The 19550-nt window shown below is 36.7% G+C and overlaps 3 protein-coding genes across 4 annotated transcripts in view; 1 reads left to right on the forward strand and 2 right to left on the reverse strand.

The window, feature by feature from the left end:
• LOC117293974 (transmembrane protein 131-like) overlaps window positions 1–4666 on the reverse strand; it is a 65078-nt gene extending 60412 nt beyond the window's left edge. Inside the window, exons 1-3 of the mRNA XM_033776486.1 lie at window positions 4443–4666; window positions 3128–3189; window positions 2754–2794 (exon numbers count right to left, since the gene is read on the reverse strand). Of these exons, the coding sequence (XP_033632377.1) occupies window positions 2754–2794; window positions 3128–3189; window positions 4443–4614 (275 nt within the window). The 5' untranslated portion in view covers window positions 4615–4666. The remainder of the gene's footprint in view (window positions 1–2753; window positions 2795–3127; window positions 3190–4442) is intronic.
• Window positions 4667–5607: 941 nt separating this feature from the next.
• Window positions 5608–14566, forward strand: LOC117293426 (ELMO domain-containing protein 2-like). Of its 2 annotated transcripts, none has more exons than XM_033775757.1 (9): window positions 5608–5815; window positions 6833–7041; window positions 7520–7646; window positions 8410–8539; window positions 10037–10145; window positions 10647–10671; window positions 11016–11084; window positions 11209–11342; window positions 11809–14566. In XM_033775757.1, the coding sequence occupies exons 2-9, from the start codon at window positions 6897–6899 to the stop codon at window positions 11964–11966; spliced, it is 897 nt and encodes a 298-aa protein (XP_033631648.1). In that variant the 5' UTR covers window positions 5608–5815; window positions 6833–6896; the 3' UTR covers window positions 11967–14566. The 2 variants fall into 2 exon arrangements, with proteins under 2 accessions (XP_033631648.1, XP_033631647.1); XM_033775756.1 differs by having other exon boundaries at window positions 5609–5815; window positions 6829–7041.
• Window positions 13454–19057, reverse strand: LOC117293427 (RING-box protein 1). Its single transcript, XM_033775758.1, has 5 exons — window positions 18951–19057; window positions 17818–17896; window positions 16597–16667; window positions 15523–15608; window positions 13454–14633 (listed from the first exon to the last, which is right to left on the reverse strand). The coding sequence occupies exons 1-5, from the start codon at window positions 19035–19037 to the stop codon at window positions 14621–14623; spliced, it is 336 nt and encodes a 111-aa protein (XP_033631649.1). The 5' UTR covers window positions 19038–19057; the 3' UTR covers window positions 13454–14620.
• Between the last annotated feature and the right edge of the window lie 493 nt (window positions 19058–19550).

A 19550-nucleotide genomic window follows, 5' to 3' on the forward strand; every position in this document is an offset into this window, starting at 1 on the left:
AGACCAGGGCAACAGAGTGGCCTTCATGTAATTCAAGCCCCAGCACATTCATTCAGAAAAAGCTAAAAGCTACAAGCCCCAAACCATACAGCAACACAGTCTTTAATCTGGGGAATTCTAATTTAGGTATTACTTGTGACTAATAAATTTAGTGTACCATAAATTATAAAAATCTAACCGAGGACAAAAACAACTTTTTTTGACAGAGATATGTGTACAGCAGTCACGAAGACTGGCTTACCATAAATCAAATAAAAACAGCAGGATTCAAACAAACAGAACAATTATTTTAAGAAGATGTGATTGGTGCATAAAAGTGGTAGTTTTGGGGTGGGTTTTTTTTAAGTCACATTTATAGAGCCCTACAAACATAATTAGTTCAGGATGTTGATTATTAAAATGTTGGTTGAGTATATTGCGGGAGAGGTTTAACAAGTTTCATGAAGTGCCTGATCCATGTGGTTGTAAACACTTTTTTCCCATTGTTTATTTCTGTTTAAGTACAGTATGCAATGTTTACAAATGAAACTCCATATTTGTTTCCTAGAATTACCTAAATTTGTTGATTTGTATTAGTCATAACCGTCAGACAGCCGTCAGAAACCATTCAATTTTATATCCTCACAATTACAATTAGTCTGACTTGGATGTACATGTACATGTACACAAGTTTTAAACAAATTCAAAACAGGATGGAAACTCAGTGATGGATCGAGTTTTAGATGGTCCCTTAGCTCTTCCATTTCCTAACCAATCAGAGGGCTCCATTGAACACACCCACTACCCTCCTTTATGGACAGTTCAAAGTTCAATATACTAACTGTTGGGGAGGGCCTTAGAAAATGTAAACACTCAATTACTAAAACACTTCATTTCCTTGCTCTGTGCTGTACATGTACACATCATGCATTGAGTATTAGGCAATATCATTCAATGTATTGTTAATGCACAGAATATATTTTGTTGAACATCTGTTGATGTTTATGCTGACATCATAAGTATTTATGTATTGTTCATATCTGGGCTGCTGTTCCCACACACGCCAAACAAAAATTACATATGACTCATAAAGTCTGCCAATGGTGGCAGACTGGAGAGCTTGCAAAACCTTGACAATAGCATATTAAAGGAGGCTTTTTATACCTTTGAGTAAATATGTATTAATATCAACAGAGAGTATCGTAACAGAAACAAACTCTTAATTTATAGGTAAATGTTCATCTTTTAAACTTCTGTGCTCTGACACTGAAATGTATTTGCACAAACTCTAAAGCGAGATTGGATGAACAGCAGGTGATCTTTTGTACAGACTAATTCCCCTGATAATGACAACAAATATGTATTGTATTGTCAAGTGAAACACCTTCAGATATTAAGTATTTCTACTATCCTTCTTGATGAGCCTAATAACCGTTATAAGTTTCCCTAAACACCATTGTTACACTCACTACTGTTGCTTTTTACAATGCTGGATCATAGTCTGGCAACTGTTTTCAAAAGGAAACGGTTCCTGGTTCATTTCTGTAGTTGACAATAGACTTGATCATGTGTATCCCTCATCATGATAGAGTACATGTTTGCCTGTCATAGAACAGAATCCTTGGAGCCTTTCAACAAAGTAGTTTTAGGATTTCAGTACAAAGAGTTCAATTTACATACCAAAGAGACTGCCAAGGCTACTCGACAAAGAAAAACAAGTTCTAGGCAAACCCTGACTTTTGTAGTTCACTTTGTTGGCTACCCATACAGCTAAACTTGGAAAAGGATCCAAAGTTGTTGGGAATAACAACTTCCATGAGCTTTTCCATATATGAGTGGGTGCACAACTTCAAAATAGTTCGACATAGTTCAGTTGAACGTGTTGAGGTTTTTCCCCACAATTCAATAACTATAAACTATGGAAATTTTCAAAAGTTCTAAAATGGAATGATAGTTTTTACCAATTCTGTTGAAGTATGCATGTAGTCATGTACATTCATGTATACAATTTTTACGAGTTAATTGTCCAGTTGAAAATACTCCTAAAATATTTTCAAACCATGGACTAAGTCAATTTAATGATGTGACATTTCAAATGCATTTCCCAACCATTACTCACGAAGTACAACTGTCAACTCCCTTGCACACACCCCCATGGCCGTCACAAAAACAATAGAAAGAGACACAAGTGGGTATTCGCACCACACACACATTTACCATTCTCTACGCAACTACTGACCAATAGGACATCTTCCTTTGACTTCAGGCGTTGTTTGAGCTCCTATTACATTACATTATAATCATATGCAAGGGGTTTACGAGGTATTGGGTACCTTCTTTTGACCCATGTACATGAGCTTGTGACATCATTATATGCAAGAGGTCAACAGACCATTTAACCTGTGACATCACTTGTATACAAAAAAGCTACATAGCCTGGACAATTAGAAAACACGATTTGTATTTGTGTACACAGTTCAATGGTGGAAAACATCAAGTCTTTCATTTTAAAGATAACGCATGTTACAGTTTTCATCAACTAATAACATAAACAAGGGGTATATATCCCAAGCTTATTTACAACTCTTTTACAAGTTCTGAATTTGTGAAAGTGTACAATTGTGCATACACCACTATCTTGCCTGCTAAAAATGCCCTGGGTGTCACTCTTTTTTGGGAACAAGTGTCAAGGTTTGTAGGCAACATCGCTTTTTTTAAGATGAAGAGAAACATTGAAATAATATTGATAACATACAAAATAAAAATACACTTACTTTTTATCATGAATGTTAAGACCCTGGTTTGTAAGATCGCCCTGAATACATGAAAGAAAGATAAAAAGCATTTAGTGACAAATTTTGTTTCCCAATTACAAAACTAATATTCTACTTGCTGTTTACAGGAAAATTACACTGCACTACAAACCATTAAGTTCAAAGGTTTTAATAGTGGAATACAGAGAGCTGTATTTCATTTCATATTTGGGTTGAAATGTAAAATGTTCATTGTTTTTAAGTTCAGTAGGGGGCCTACAGATTTGTTTATTAGTTTCATTGTAAATTGGCGAATTCATACCCCAAAACAACCAAGTTTTGTAAATATGTACCACATACATTCTATATGTAACCTATACTAATTTAAGTCTTACCTTGTTTAGTGTAACTTCTTCCACAAGATGACGCAGTTCATTGAAGTCTGACTGAACAAATGCTGAAAAGGTAAATAAAGAAATAAGGTTAATTTACCTGACAGCTATTAATGGTTTTCTCAGCAAACTTTGTTACAGTGGATGCAAAATACTGTTTATTTAATAAGTAACGACGTTCAGACTAAAGATCCTTTTTATTTTAACCATGTGCAAAACTAGTTTAATGCAAACTCCCTTTGTGTAAATTTGTTTTAACCATGGTTTACACCCCACCTAAGCCTAAACCAAACCAACACCAATGATTGTTTCACTTGGTGACACAAACAACAGTTAATTATGAACTCTGTACAGTCATGGGAAAAAACCAAGTTGCTTTTTGTGAGTGCTTTTTCCAAACAAACAAATATGTGTGTTGAAAAAATGCACTTAAAATAGATTTAGACAACCGATGTATGACGACAACCAATCATAGAGCTAAATTCAATTCAACCCTGGCATTACATGGAGGTCACAGAGGCCATGACCTCTGTTTCCCCATATCTTGGCCTTGGTGCCCCTTCAAAAGTCCAGGCGTGGTGGAAATTATTGTTTAAGTTTATGCATTGGCACCATGCATGTAAGTAAGAATATTAAATAATTTATTAGAGTCTTGCGAAAAGAATACCGATTTCCTAAACTTGTTTTCACACAAAGGTTGTTAAATTTAAATAGCCATCATAACTTATTTAACTTATTAAAATAAGGACATCCCAAAGAAGATATTGTCGTTGACACTTAAGGTCAATTGCATGTGCATTGATGACAAGGAATTTTGTAATGCCCTCATAATTTGACATAAGCATAGAAGGATTAATAAGTTAAAAATTACTATACAATTTTATTTTATGTGCATGAAAGAATAATCAGCAAAACAAAAACAAAAACATGTAAACACTGCCAGGTTAGCCAGGCCTGACTGATGACATTTGTTTCTCTGAAAATCCCTGATCATTTTCATTGGTCATCAGTAGAAACAATTGAATTCATTTCATCAAACACTTTAAAAGCTTTATAATAATATTTGGATACCCGTTTTTTAAGAACGATTGCAGTTTAGCAACGGCCAACTATGTTGATATTGCATATCGATCGCGCGCACGTTATCAACCACAAGGCTGTGCACAAAGCTCCATGATGACATGCCATGCAATGAATGACATGCCAATGCCTTGCTTGTCGTGCTCGCTCGTGTAGATCGTGAACAAAAACACAACAAATTTTGTTCGAAATTTCCACCAATTTTATCCATATTACACACTCTAAAAATAGTTCTCACCTTGTCCCTGTGCTTTCGCTGTGTCAAAATGTGCGGGCAGAAGTTGTAGGATGCTCAGGGCGAGGGTAAGCCACATATGTGCCATCCCGTTCGTGTGTAACTCATTCCTCCCGAAAACCGCCATGATTGTAATAATTACATTGCTCTTCACACACACACAGCTAGCATGCATTGAGTGTAGTACACACTACACACACAGGCCGTTCGTGTGTAAGCAGACTTCAACGCGCGCCAGTGAACCACTGCACAAAACTACATACAGCACAGGGGGGTTGAGTCGAGTGGGGGAGCCCTTCTTCCCAGCAACACGCGAACTAATCATCACAACCGAAACGATTTTTCTCACACTAATTTACATGACAAAGAACTGAAAGTAAACATGAAACTGTTATAAAGAAATAAACTAATTTTACTAATTCAGTGAGTGGATTTCAACAGAATTGTTATTAGTATAACAGTTGAAGATAGCTATAAATAAAATCGTTTTCATTTTCAATCAATAATTGATGCATAAATTAATTGGCAAATGAGAGGTTTTCTCAGGACGTGTCCATTTTAAAACATATCAGTAAGATTGTTCGATTTGAACCTTTTAGTATATAACTGTATACATTTCTTTTTCACAATAGTATCATTGCTCTACCTCCATGCTCTATATGTTATAATACATAATAAATGACTTTCTTATTTGGAGGATGTTATTATTCAGACTGTATTTATAATTTATTGTTCCAACTTAAAAGGGAGTCTGCGTTATAGTTAGGGATTAAACATTGCAGATATATCCCGGATTGACTCCCGCTCCTTCTCTCTTTCTGTATCAAGTTGAAATACAATGCGATTGCATTGTTAACTCTGCGGTGCATTGTTAACTCTGCAAACCATGGGTTAATTCGAACCCCCCCCCCCAAAAAAAAAAAAACAACAACAACAACAACAACAACAACAACACCAACACCCTAATTACTAGCATATTTAATGAAAGGACCTGATGGTGATTATAATGATGATGTAATCATTGACAAAAATTAATTATGCAAGCGACGATGACAAATGTAGACTATGACAATTTAATTATGACGATATTTTGACCTTTTATTCCTTAGCATGACCTACTTCTTCTGCGCCCTCTAACGATGCAGCAACAATGCACAACGCGCAGCACAATACATTGGTTTCCTTTGCATGATTGGATCCATTACACGGCAGCAGGTGCGGTCTAGACGGATACCAGTGATAGCCGGCCCAATGTTGACATTTTTGTCCTCTAAACTACAATGTGTGTAATTGATCTGTGATCTTTCATCTCCTCTCATGTCGCTGTGGTTTTAGGAGGACTCTGGAGAGGTATCAACTGTGTGTGGTGTGAAACGGTAAATTATACAATTGATTGTCGAGTAATAGTTTGTCATGTTGCAAGTTGTACTAAACCAAAGATATCTGTGACTAAACTCACGAGTCATATGAACTGAGAAAATTATCTAACTAAATATTGTTTTTTGGAAGTTAAATTAGAATAAAACAAAATAGGATAGGCCTACAATGAATACGATGCCGATGGGAGAATGATAACCCCATAAATTGGTCCAATCCATTTAGGGGCTACTACTGCTACTGTAACTACGTACTACTATCTAGGACTCAGGAGTAGGACTTGGACTCAGTCAGGAGAGTGGAATCAAAAGTTCCACTCTCCTGAGTCCTACTCCTAGCCCCATATGGATTGGACCAATTTAGGGGGTTACCATTCTCCAACCCATCGTTTGGTCCTCCTATGTTATTATTTAAGTAAACCATGCATGAAGAAGTTAAGGTCCATTGTTAACTAATTAAGTAAATCATCATCATCATGATCACCGTCTTGTCATCTTATGGCTAGTCTGAACAGCGCCATTGCACACAGATTGAACAGATCTCCACTGGCTGCCAATATCACACAGGATTCAGGAAAACTTGGCTCTATTCATTTTCAAAATCCTTCACAACAATGCTCCAGAATACCTCATCAAGCTCATCCACCTATACACCTCAGCACACACCGGACTGCATTCTAATTTCTAATGAGTTAATGATGCTTCATCAGCCAAGAACTTCCCCTCTTTGGGGCAATACTAGGTCATTTTCTGTGGCATCAGCCCAGGTTTGGAACCAACTCCCACTGACTGTCAATTCATCTCCATCCATCACAACATTCAAGACAAACTTAAAATCTCACCTGTTCAAACAAGCATACTCACACAATCCTGCAGTCCTAATTTGTCTTTCTCTCCTCAAGCGCCATGAGCACCTTCCTGAGGCGGATACCAACGCTCTATTAAGTGTTCTTTATTATTATTATTTGTTGATACAATGTTGTTAATGGTGTGTTTGTTAAATTTTATTTCAGATAGTTTTGAGTAAACTTGGGTAGTTTAGTATCTTCAGCTCCAATTCTGATGTATTCCACAGAATGAGATGTTTTTCAGCTGGGTTTATGTCTACTTTGCATGGGTGTATCACCGCATGTTTAAGTGGGTAGTTCGTACATTGACGGGTAGGCATGAGTTACAGCGTATCTGTGCTGGTGAAGGAGTTGGTCACAAGCGAACTAGCAAAATTGGTGAGTGGTAATTCAGTAAAGTAATGTCAGTTCTTTTCAGAACTGAGAAGTCTCCCTAAAAACCCCAAAAATCTACTCTGTGGTAGTACGTAGTAGAACATATAGCAAGACAGTTCTCTAAAAAACAAACTCTACCTGGCAAGTAGACACACACATGGTGTTACAGCAGATATATTGGTAACTCACCATGCAATGCCTCAAATCCCATAAAAGTAAAGTCATTATTAAACAAAACTGCAAGACAATTTATGTACAAACACCAGCGGAAATAATGGGATCTAGTCCAGTCAAGGTCCCGACATTTATAAAGATATTTTATTATAAACTTATTTCAGTCATGATGACACTTTTACAATGGGGTGACAAAAAAGACTAAGTGAATAATTAACCCCGTTTTTCAAGGTTCTAATGTATACACACGTAGTATGGTCAGTTGCAAGATATATTTTAAACAATGGTCTCTGATTTCCATTTGCAGAAAGCTCGTTAAAAAACTCCAAACTCGGTGCTCTGAGAAGAATAATAGAAGAGAATGTTAAAAACATCAATGATGCAGTGGAAGGTGTCATAGCTATCAAAGGAATCAACATACTCACATGCCCTAAGTAAGGCTCTATCCAAATTGGTTGCTATAGCTACGGCTATGTTGGTAAGGGTGTTGCCAAGGAAGCACTAGGCTATAATTCAGCACATGATAATACGGAAATCTAGTTGTAGCCGTAGCTGTTGCCACCATTTCCGAAACGGCCTAAGGTCACTATTATTGCTGCCATTAAAGATGTGGGACAAGGTGTGACCATGTGTGACAGAGGTAGGGATAATTTGGTGTGGCCCGGAGAGAAGGTTACAACCCTACTGGCACAGGTCGATATTGGATAAAACGTGATAGCATATCAGGCCTGGATGCTCATCTTTGAGACTAAAAGACCATTTTCACTTTGCAATAGGGCACTTTGATTGCAAAATGTTATGGGAAACTTTTTTGAGGTGGCACCATTACCAAGGGAGGCCAATGCCAGGCCTGGCATATATGCACTGTTTGGCAATGTAAAGAACTTGCAGTAGTAGGATGGTTGTGGAGGGAGGTGCCCAACATTGATATTGTTTAATAGATGTTAAATTTGCATTGGGGATAAAGAATATCAATTTTTTGTTTTACCCATACACACTGACAAGTGTTAGCACTGTATACTCGGTGCTTTCTGTGGACAAAAATACAGGCATATTACTCGGGTGGGATTTGGACCCACGACCCTTGCATCTAGAGCACTGCAGTTTCATGCCAACTAGATATTGTTATAAATATATCTGGAGGAAATTTGGATGGACAAAGCTTAACCCCCAGTCAATTGTTGTTTGTTATTGAAGCTTTGCACCGTGTCTTCTACGATGTGTGGAGCAGATCTGTGGCTACAAGACTCTTGTTCAGGATGTAGAAACATTGAGAAAAAATAAATATCAATCATCAAAAGAAGACCATGAGGAGTTGCTTAAGAAGGTAAATTTATACATACACTAAAATACAGAGGTTTACTAAGCATTCTGAAATACTTGACCATTGATCCAAAATTCATTTGATAAATTTTAGGAACTGTGTAAAAACGATGTAAAATCCACAGGGCTCAAATTTACACTGGACTTGCTGACCTGAGGCCGGTAGTTTCAAGTGTATCATCTTTGTTTAATAATTATGATCATGGATAATTGCAAAACCTTTATTAAAGAGTGAAGTGAAGAGCTTACTTATCCTACTGGCTACCCCTAGTCACTGAAAAAGTAAAAGGCAAACCCTGCGTTAAATGAGTCATAAACTTAAAACGTAATTGAGCTAGTGAGTAGTAACCCTGGTAGCAACTATCTATTGATAGAGTGATACCTAGATTGTTATGTGGTGAAGGCATGCTTCACTGTCATGTTATATTTACACTAGGAAGCATCTTATTATAGTGACAGTTAAAGGTTGGTGTTCGATGCACTGAGCTGTATAGTGACCAGTAGTGACTATCAGTCATTTCATGCTGTGGTCAGCACTGCCAATGTTAAACACACATGGGAAGTCTATTTAAAGTTGGTCATCCAACCACAAAGTTTGAAATCCTGAGCTTCACTGTGATGCTCATTAACCTACTGTGCATTAGAGAAATCAAGATAGCATACTCATGGTCATGGGATATTGTGTAAAATTTGGATTCATCTACATGTACTAACTTCAGAAGACTTTCATTGGTAAAAAGAATTAGCTGGCCGGATGCTTTGTTTATGAAAGCCATATTCTCCTTTATAAAGGGCAATGAATTATTTGAGGAAACTGTTAATTACTATTGGAATTTTTCATTGAGCAGCAAGGTAATGAACAGGGGCAAAAGGAGGCAGTTGCCTCCTAGAAGCACAAGGCCTGTGTTTCAAAGCAATGAAGTTCACTGAAACGTAAATTAGTCAACTTTAACTCAGTCTGCCAGAGATTAGGATCAACATACTTTGAGTGGGCAGCAGTTGTACAAGACTGTTGAACAATTGGGTTTGCTTTTTATAAGCAAACCCATATATAGTTTTTATTAGTGGGTTTTATCATAGCTGTCATACGTGGCTGTATTTGATTACTAATTAGGGTTACAATTTATTTAATCAATATGCGTTATTTTCATTTGTATCCTTTGATTGTTTGTTTGTATTAATGCACAGTTCTTTGTAAAGTTTAATTTAATTTCCCAAGTGAAAGATAATGAAGTTTTAATATTTCAATTGATCTGATTCAATGTCTTCAATACACAGAATGTTATCTTATTTTAAAATCAATTCTTAGGTGTTTGTAAAACCTGAACCCAATAAAAGTTATTCAACCAAGAGTGAAATTCACCATGACTGTTAACACAGGTTTTAACTCTGTTTTGGTGGAGCATTCTAGGCGTAACCATTCTGACAATAACTACCTGCATTAGGCAGGTGACTCAGATGCCTATAAATCTTTCCCTTGTTATTATTTTCTCTTTTACAGTTGTGGGACCTTATGATGCCGGACACGCCACTGGAGAAACGAATCACAAAACAATGGGGGACCATTGGGTTTCAGGGTGACGATCCAGCTACTGATTTTAGGGGAATGGGTAAGCTTTCATGGTCTTCTCTGTGCCAAATATAATAACATTGGGCGAGGAGGGAACATCCACAGAGTGGGGGAAGTGCTGGAATGAAACAAAGGGAGTGTTTTATCTTATGGTTCTTTTGCCAACATCTTGGGTGGGGAAAATACAAGAGAACTAGACTATAATAGATAGGATAGGAAATAAAAAATAATATAAAGGCAAAGTAACCTTTGGTTTTGGAACCATTTTGATTATTTTCCTCGGAATATAAATGTAGATGTACACAATAAAACTAACTTCTAGGTAGTTGCGTTAACTATAAGGTAGTTGTGTTTCTGAGAAAAAAATTCTGAAAATCCAGAGTAAATTATGTCCTTGCAGGAATAATAATCCCTAACAGAAATACACAATACATGTATTCCTTTTAAAGAAAGAAAGAAGAAAACCCCCACAATTGTTGTTGTGTCTTGTTTGGCCTAATATCAGGGTAGTAACTATTTGTTTTCACTCTGTTCATTGAAGGTATACTGGGTCTACTTAACTTAATGTAAGTATTGATTTGGATAAATCCAAATCTTTTTAAATTTTATTTTCATTTCCAAACATAATATAGTTTAGTGACAGTTTATACATTTTCAAGAATTAGGCCAACGATAATTTGTACGTACTACAAGAAGAAAATATGACGAGGCTCTGTGATGTATGTAACCCACAACAACCATACACTTCAAAGAGGCCTACGTTAATACATTACGATATGGTAAATGACTGAAGTCCAGATATACAGAAGTCCAATATATTGGGCAGTGCAAAGATTTCCATTGTTCAAAGGATATGTTGTTGACTTTTTAGTGTTGTTTCTAACTAAGTATTGTTCGGTTCTGTTTCTAGATATTTCGCAGAGACTTACAACAAAGCTGCTAGACATGTTCTTTCACATTCTCACCATCCTAAATATGGGTGAGTTTTAGCGTATTTTGTTTGCAGTTAAAATCCAAATGAGTTTGTTTACTGAACTATTCAATGCAAGTATGTTCAGTGGGTTACAGACAGCCTTTCAATGTTATCTGTTCTTTTGCATCAGGTATTCCTATGCAGTTGTGGGTATTAACATGACCAGTACAGCATACCATTTGCTCCAAGACGGAACACTCAAAACTCACCTATACAACCATGTGGAAAGACAACCAACAGTGGAAGATTTCCATCAAGTATATTGTAAGTTTACATCAATCCAGTCTATGTGCATAATGAGTCCACATTCTAGTTGTTTAATCACCAATCCACTACGACCAAAGGCCATTGTTTTTCCATCTGAATTTGTTAGCAGCACAGCTTTATACTTGGGCATTACAGTCTCCATCACACAAGGTCCACAGTACATGTATATTGTAAGCATGTGTGCAGTAACTGGGTTAGAAATCATAATTCCATGTACATGTACAGCCACAGGTGCTCTATGATGACATGACAGTCCCCTAAAAAAAGGGGGTAATTGTTTGGTTTTTGTCCACCTAATTCTGATTTGAAGACAAAATGGCGTTATTACCAAAGTATGACCCTACCCTAATTAGAGGGAGACTCTGATCGACAAATTAAACTACACATTTAAAACACCATAGACTGTCATCACTTACAGGACAGAGTAGTGTTTACCTTAATGTACCATCCTCCATTCTTTCAGGTTATGTGCTTTTCAACTTTGACCAATTCTGGTTGGCAGAGAAGCCACGTGACATCATGGAATTTAGTCATGTCCGAGACAAATTCGAGGAGAAACTAAGACGAGATCTCAGAAATCCAACAACAATCTTAAAGTGTGACTTTACCTTAGAAAATTGAGATTTGTATTAACAGTGTTCACACCAGGCAGCTGCCATTTTGTTTCTTAAGACCCATTGCACAACGCGCAGCGCGCATACACGCGCATCACCTGTCTGCCATTTTGGGGGTCAAAATGTGCACAAAAGGATGGTACACATGTTTACGCAGCAATGCGCGTGTAAACATGTGTACCATCCTTTTGTGCATGTTTTGACCCCCAAAATAGTGGACAGGAAACGCCTGGTAAGTGCACAGCGCGTTGTGCAACGGGTCTGTTGCAGTGTAAATTATGGGTGCGTTCGTTTAGCTTCCCTGGGTCGACCCCGGTGTGCGACCCAGGGAAGCTAAACGAACGCACCCAATGAAGTTGACAAAAGTGGGACCAGGAGAGAAAAGACTGGCACGATTCATGTATTTAGGGTATAATATTAATATCAGTCCGATCAGCTAGTTGTTCTTCTATCATGGTGTCAATGCAGGTTCTGCCATAAATTATTTTCAGGAAACATTTACTTAAAGTTACTCATTGTGAGTGATCTTTTGATACACAAACGGGTTGAGATTTCATTTTAAAAGTTTTACATAAAATTATATTGATCATTTATTAGAGTTGACAATTGTTTCAGATTCCTTGATTTATATACAGCACGTGTGCTTTCACTAATTTTGAATAGAATATCATTCTAGATTATCAGGGAAAGTTTTCACTGAAATATTTTTTAAATCCAAGTTGTTGTATTTTCAAAGAATGGTTGAAAGATGAAAAGCAAGCCACAGTCATCCTACAACCAGATATTTGTTTGCAATGTACAAGAGCTGTGTACAGCTGAATACTTTTATGTGTGCCAATTCTTAAAGTAAAACTTGTGGGAACAAATAAATCGAATACTATGTAAACAGTGACATAATGTGAACATTTACCAGATTTTTGTATGCACAAGACTGCAGTTTCTTTCGAATAAATAGGTTGCCAAAATAATTTGTGCAATGAAGAACAGCATTCAAACACAGTTTAGCCTTTACTAGTGTGCTGGGAGATAAATAGTGTGTTATAGTTGGTGTATGGTAAGACTTTACTTTTGATGTGTACTAGTGTGGTTTAAGTTTGGGTTTTTTCCATTCAGTTTTAGGGTTATTTATTATGGAAAGAGGTATTTGAGATATTTAACAGTTCGTTAAATTTGTATTGGGTATAAAAATATCATTACACCGATTTTAAGTGTACATTTTCACATCATTGTAAGGATGAAAACCAAACAATTTCGGATACAATTATTTTGTTTGGCATACTCTTTCCAATAGATAATAGCACAACGAATTGTTGGAATTATTGGAACATTAATTTACCTTCACTGTATCATTAATACTGCAGGTCAATAAATCTGTGTGTAACTTGAAAACTGACTTTAAACTTTGCCTTCACAACAGCTTTTTTGTAGCACTCTCGTTCAAATCTTGACATGAAAAAAAGAAATACATGGGGCCACTTTATTAATTTTTAAAGCACTTTATTAAGTTAAAACCAAGTACACGTAATAAACAAAAGTGTCTTTTTCAAAATCACTACTTTACAATAAACAAGTCATTTGTGATCAACAAAAGATTTAGTTTCTATTGTCACAAAATTTAATCTTTAAGATAGTCGTAATCCTTCACACTTGGAATATGCATTTTTTTGAGAGTTTTGAAAAACAACAAAGCAAAGTTTATGGCCTCGCTATATTAAAATTTAACCAAAAGATATTGACAAAGTTACTATCTAGAGTTGATTTTGTGGAGGACTTGAACAAGTCCTGCGATTGAACACAGTCATCTACAAAAAGACAATGACAAAATGGCCACAAAATGTATCTTATTGCAGTCAACAAAAACAACTTGATGTCTGTTTCCTCTATCTCTTAGTTGACAAAGCAATGTTTTGCATGGCCCAGTTTCAAAAATAAGTAGGATACCAGTCACAAAGTCAGGAGATAACTTGTTTTCTGGTTAGCCAAATTGATTTTTGTACAACTATTGAGCTAAAAAAAACATTTCTATGAAATTAGAACATGGTTGACACAGATAAACCACACAGACATTGATTATTGCTGTTCCATTCAAGGTTGAATTTAAACCTTGGCCCAACTTCATAGCACTGCTTTCCATACACCGACCTTAGGCATTGACATCATCAGGCCTCCCAACTTGGAGCTAAAACAATGACGCCAAATTGAAAAAGCACATTTATGTGCGTGGGTTGTACAGGGTGGCCCAATAAGCAACATTCTTCTGACCTCTAGCAGAGGGCGCTCTATTAATGTCATGTGTGACGTCATTCTTTACATGGAATTTCGCATTTTGCAGAGACATGAAATTGAACCAAGTTGCAAAACCGGGAGTTTTTTATAGAAAGGAAAAACCAATATCACAAGTGTTGTTTTCCAACCGACGAACTGGTGAGGGAATAATTAAAAAACAAGAAGTTGTCCTGATCAAGTGTTCAGAAAAAAAAATTGTCATTCTTGATAACAACACAATGTTCTTGACATGACAATTCAACGTTGTTGAATCTAAATATTTTTCACACTTGTAAGATCCTTCATGTTATAGTTCCCATGAACAAGATTGTAGGTTTAAGGTTATACAACTTAGGACGATCCAAATGGTTATGAAGAACAGCTAAACCATTGCTGCTAACGACCATACCTGAAAAACACAAGAAAATACCAATTAAGTCACTCACCCAAGTGTGTATACACCTGCAATCAGGGACCTCCTATACATATGTTGCAATATGACGTAAATCGGCAATCTTTACGGGCAATTTGGAGCATACAGTAATGCGTTACGCGTGTGAGAACGGCGTGCAGCATGCGCGCATTCCACAAACTCATTGCATGATTGGTTAATGAACGACGCGGCCAGTTAGTAATTTGAGCCTTTGACGCACATGCAAGCCCAAATTGCGATTTGCCAATAAAGGTGGCATCTACTGGGAGCTACCTATTGTTCAACATTTGCTTGTAACTCTTTTGGTAACACCTCCCATTGGTTTTTCCCCCTTTTCCAACTAGGGACCTTTAACCAATCTGTTGTACTCGTGTTGTAGGTTCCAACCTGGAATGGGTGTACCCACTCATTACTACATGGTCTATTGCCCAACAGTTAAACCTGATAAAGGAAAATTAACTCATACAGATAAGGCCTATGCCCTTTTAAACCAAATTCTCAAAGTTTCATATGGAATATTATATGTTTTTATCAATACAGCAATATGTGTTAAGCACTGTTTACTCGGTATTTTCCGCAAGTCCTGTGGACAAAATCCACAGGCAATAATTTATCGAGTGGGATTTAAACCAACTAGACCACCGAGCTTGTCTGGTGTGTCAAAATTATTTCTTTTTATTATTTTTCATTTAGGCCTCACTGTTACATATGGAATTGTTAAATTTTGAAATGTCTGCTTCACAATCTACATCTAAAAGGTACGATGGCATGTTTTAAAAACATGTGTACCCTTCTTTGTAATTCTCTACACTTTTTCAAATTTTGAAGCTTAGGTAAATACTGTAAAAAAAATAATTAAACTCACTTTTGAAATTCCCATTCACGGTTATCCAGAGGGCAAACTTGTCTCGTTTTCAACCAGCGAGAGATACAATGGAAGTGAAAAGCATGCTGAAACACAAAAAAAACAAAATGTCCATTAAATGCATGTAATCAAACAAAATGAAGAACATGGAATTAGCTGTTGCAAACTGCTTACCAAACGAAAGGACCCTGGTATAAATCGCAAACAAATATTAATGGCCCCAATGGTTCGACCCTAGCAAAGCCTCTTCGAAGGTCTTCCTCCAACCTTCCCTTTTGACTATTTCCTATTCATTGTTTATTCATAGTTTGGGGAATTTGACGATCGTGCAGGAATGGTTTGCACAATTTGACGCACGCTCATGCAGGACTTAGTTGTGCCGGACAAAATTTAACCCTAGTGGAGAACCAGCTGAGTATGGCTGTGAATGCAGTTCAGACCATATGTCTCAGACAATATGTCTTGAACAGCACAAGCTATGTCTGTATCAGCTGTTAAAGGAACACGTTGCCTTGGATCGGTCGAGTTGGTCTTTGAAAAGCGTTTGTAACCGTTTGTTACAAAATGCATATGGCTAGAAAGTTGTTTTAAAAGTAGAATACAATGATCCACACACATTTGCCTCCACACACATTTGACTCCCATATATGGCCGACCGTGTTTGTCGACGAGGTAAAAGGAAAACCACGCAATTTCGAGTGATACTTATGTGGACCATTATATTATACTTTTAAAATATCTTTCTAATAATGTGTATTTTATAACAAACGATTTGAAACGCTTTTCAGAGACCAACTCGCCCGATCCAAGGCAACGTGTTCCTTTAATACCTAAGAGTTTAAATAAATGATAGCTCCTTTTCAATGATATCTCATTTAATGGTTTGTATTACTTATTCTTGAAATAAATTGTGTGAGGTACATAAAACAAATATGAAATTCATTTTATTCCTACATTTCACTCCAAATGGCCACGCGTAATGGAACAGTCCAGATTTCTTCTTGTGATTATATTGTAATCTTACAATGTACATATCAAACATTCATATCTAAACTGATTGTATTGAGCTCTTACATTACACACTCCCCATGCTACTGTACATTCCTCTGATGTTGCGGAGGCTTGATTGGCTTGACATTCTATACCTGTAACAAAATAATTAAAAACCAACATTTACAACCTTGGTCTAAGCAGGTCCAAAATCAAAATACATAAGTATCTCCTTTTTTTAATAAAGCTGATTGTATTGCCAAATAATTTTTTTTTAAATCATGCTACATGTATCCCTAAATCCCAACCAATTTCTTTATTCATACTTCCCTTTTGTGTTAATGTTGATATACAAAGTTTTAAAAATTCACTGGACACTATTGGTAATTACTCAAAATAATTGTTAGAATAAAAACTTCGGTAACAAGCAATGGAGCTCAGAGATGTTGATAGTATAAAACATTGTGAGAAACGGCTCCCTCTGAAGTGACGTAGTTTTCGAGAAAGAAGTAATTTTCAACGATTTTGATTTTGAGACCTCAGAATTAGATTGAGGTCACACAACTTGGCGTGACAAGGGTGTTTTTGCTTCCATTATTATCTCGCAACTGCGACGACCAATTGTGTCCAGTGCCTTTAAAAACCACTACACGTGGGACGACAACTTTTCAGACAAATTTTTCCAAACGGAAGTTAATTGTGAACGTTTACGAACAGCTTTAGAGAGCCTCTTGTGGTTGCAGCTTGCAGTCGGTTGCACCTACCGTGATAGGCTTCATTTCCACCAGATAAAAAGTGAGACAAAGCGCACTGGAACTCACGTTAAAAACATAAATTTCCGAGGTTGTTTGTGTAATCCCTGAATCCAGACCTTCATCGTTTTGTCGTCGATTGGGTGCCACCGCTAATTATCATCGAATGCAGTATATTGGAAGCAAGTCATTCCAGCATACCATACCATTTGATTAATCGGCTGTCCCAGTGCATTTTAAAAAACACTTTTTGTCGTCACTTTGTTTAATCAGGAATTCATGAAAACAATTATTCTCAAACAGCAAATGAGATGCGAACAAGGTAAATGAGTAATTTGAACGAAATACTATTATGAAGAAACAAGCCAACAGGAGTAAAATTTTCACAAATAATTTTTCTTGTAAATCTAAATGCCAAAATCTTATTTTATTTTGGTATATTCCTTGCTGATAGATAACAGGGCTAAAACTATAGACGTGATGTTGTTTTAAACATGAACTGTACTTTTAATTAGAATATTTGAGGAGTAGAAGGAAAAGGAACTTAACGTACATAGATCCATAATATGATTTCTGCAGATAGCACAGTTATCCACAACGATGTCCCATGCCCATAAAGCAACAGCATTCCACTGAAAAAAGGGGAAAGAATAATATATTATAAGATGTGTAAGTACACAAACAACTATTTATTATTTTATACTAATATCAAATACAATTGTTCCTTCCACAGTTTCCTATGTTCTCAACTTGTCGTTTGCTATCCCCTATTCAGGCCTTAACAGTAATAACGACCAGTAACAAACAACCCCAACTGGCATTTGGCCAGCAGAGCAGTGTTAAGGGAGAACCCTGTAAATGTCATATGTGTTGATCGATGCAGCATGTTTCCGACCAATTTATAATGACTGAAAAGTATTACGACACTATCAATGTTCATACGGACCAGACTGACAGTACTACTATACTTGTAAAATTGGCTGATTTGATATAGATTTTCAAACAATTAACATAAAACACCTTTAATAAGTAAAATTGGTCCCCCAAAACTAGTTGTGATATTCCGATAACGTAACCCTCCTGTTGACTAACGTTATCGCAACTACCCCAAAACCAGTCACTGCCCCTATTTTATTCCATGCTGACAAATTTATATGCACTGCTTTAAATCTCATTCAGTTAGAGCTACCCATGGAGGAGGAGGAAGAACATCTTCCTCCATGGGCTACTACACTACACTACTCCATCCACTAGAGTGACTAGTCCTACCTCCATGATCAAAATAATTTTTTTTTTTTTTTTTTTAAATTGAATGAATTGAAACTGTGAAAGTTTCATCTTTCCCTACCCCTAGCTAGATTTATTATTATAAAATATCTGTATTTGCCTTCTTCTCCATACCAACTAAACAAATACACTTATTTAAAATACAAAAGAAAGCACTGATATTCAAGCATGCCATAATTAAAGATACAATTAAGAATAAGAAAGGAAGTTCTGCATGCCTCTCCAGTGAGTCTCAGCATGAGTCACGCCGCACGTTCACAACAAAGTCAATAATTTATCACATAATTTATAAAAATAAGGGTTGTCGCGTGCATTCCTTGGTTAGACATAGACACACATCAGAGAATAAATAATACGATAGAGTTATTCCACAACATATAAACTTCAGTATGGTCTCACCTTTTTCACTTCGAATCGCTTCTTGTCCCCTTTTACACTACTTCCAGAACTCGAGGATGGTGGATCAACATCCATTGCAGTTGCCATTTTGTTCTTTAGTGAATGATGTGTCGTGGTCATTTTAAGCCGTTAGTGGCGCTATTGCAAATTAACGGTGGGGCGCGCAAGCTCGATTTCGCTTGGGGTTTTGTCGGCTGTTTGGCTGGTAGAACTTTTGGAGGAAAAGTTACTTGTTTCCGATCCGAGAGAGAAGGGCCCGCACAGTTCAGGTACGGGTTAGCTCTAGCCTCGGGTAAGAGATAGGATTACAGTGAGGGTGCGGAACATCGTGTAACATCGGTACTTATTGGGCCACGGACTGTTGTTGTTGGCCAAGTCAAAATGGGACTGTGGTATAATGCGAAGTTGGCAACCCACCTCCTAAAATTATTTACAATAAAAATATTTGTTTGTATGGTCTACTGATGTTAATTTTGAGTTTGCGTTTCGGTTGAACTCATGTTCAAGGGCCACATGTGTCAAAATGAGTTCTGCTAAAATGTAAATAAGACCATATTTGGACATGGGTTTATACGCGTGCACCTGTTACTTTTCGTGATC

The sequence above is a fragment of the Asterias rubens genome, chromosome 8 (assembly GCF_902459465.1).
Source record: "Asterias rubens chromosome 8, eAstRub1.3, whole genome shotgun sequence".
Lineage (NCBI taxonomy): Eukaryota > Metazoa > Echinodermata > Asteroidea > Forcipulatida > Asteriidae > Asterias > Asterias rubens.

Excerpts from the sequence above, each read along its gene's own strand:
- LOC117293427 (XM_033775758.1), bottom strand. The coding sequence starts at position 19,037 with ATGGCAACTGCAATGGATGTTGATCCACCATCCTCGAGTTCTGGAAGT. Across the intron at positions 17,897-18,950 it reads AGCGATTCGAAGTGAAAAAG|TGGAATGCTGTTGCTTTATG; the intron begins GTGAGACCATAC and ends CCCTTTTTTCAG. Across the intron at positions 15,609-16,596 it reads TAGCATGGGGAGTGTGTAAT|CATGCTTTTCACTTCCATTG; the intron begins GTAAGAGCTCAA and ends TTTGTGTTTCAG.
- LOC117293426 (XM_033775757.1), top strand. The coding sequence starts at position 6,897 with ATGTTTTTCAGCTGGGTTTATGTCTACTTTGCATGGGTGTATCACCGC. Across the intron at positions 7,647-8,409 it reads AACATACTCACATGCCCTAA|CTTTGCACCGTGTCTTCTAC; the intron begins GTAAGGCTCTAT and ends TTGTTATTGAAG. Across the intron at positions 10,146-10,646 it reads TACTGATTTTAGGGGAATGG|GTATACTGGGTCTACTTAAC; the intron begins GTAAGCTTTCAT and ends TGTTCATTGAAG.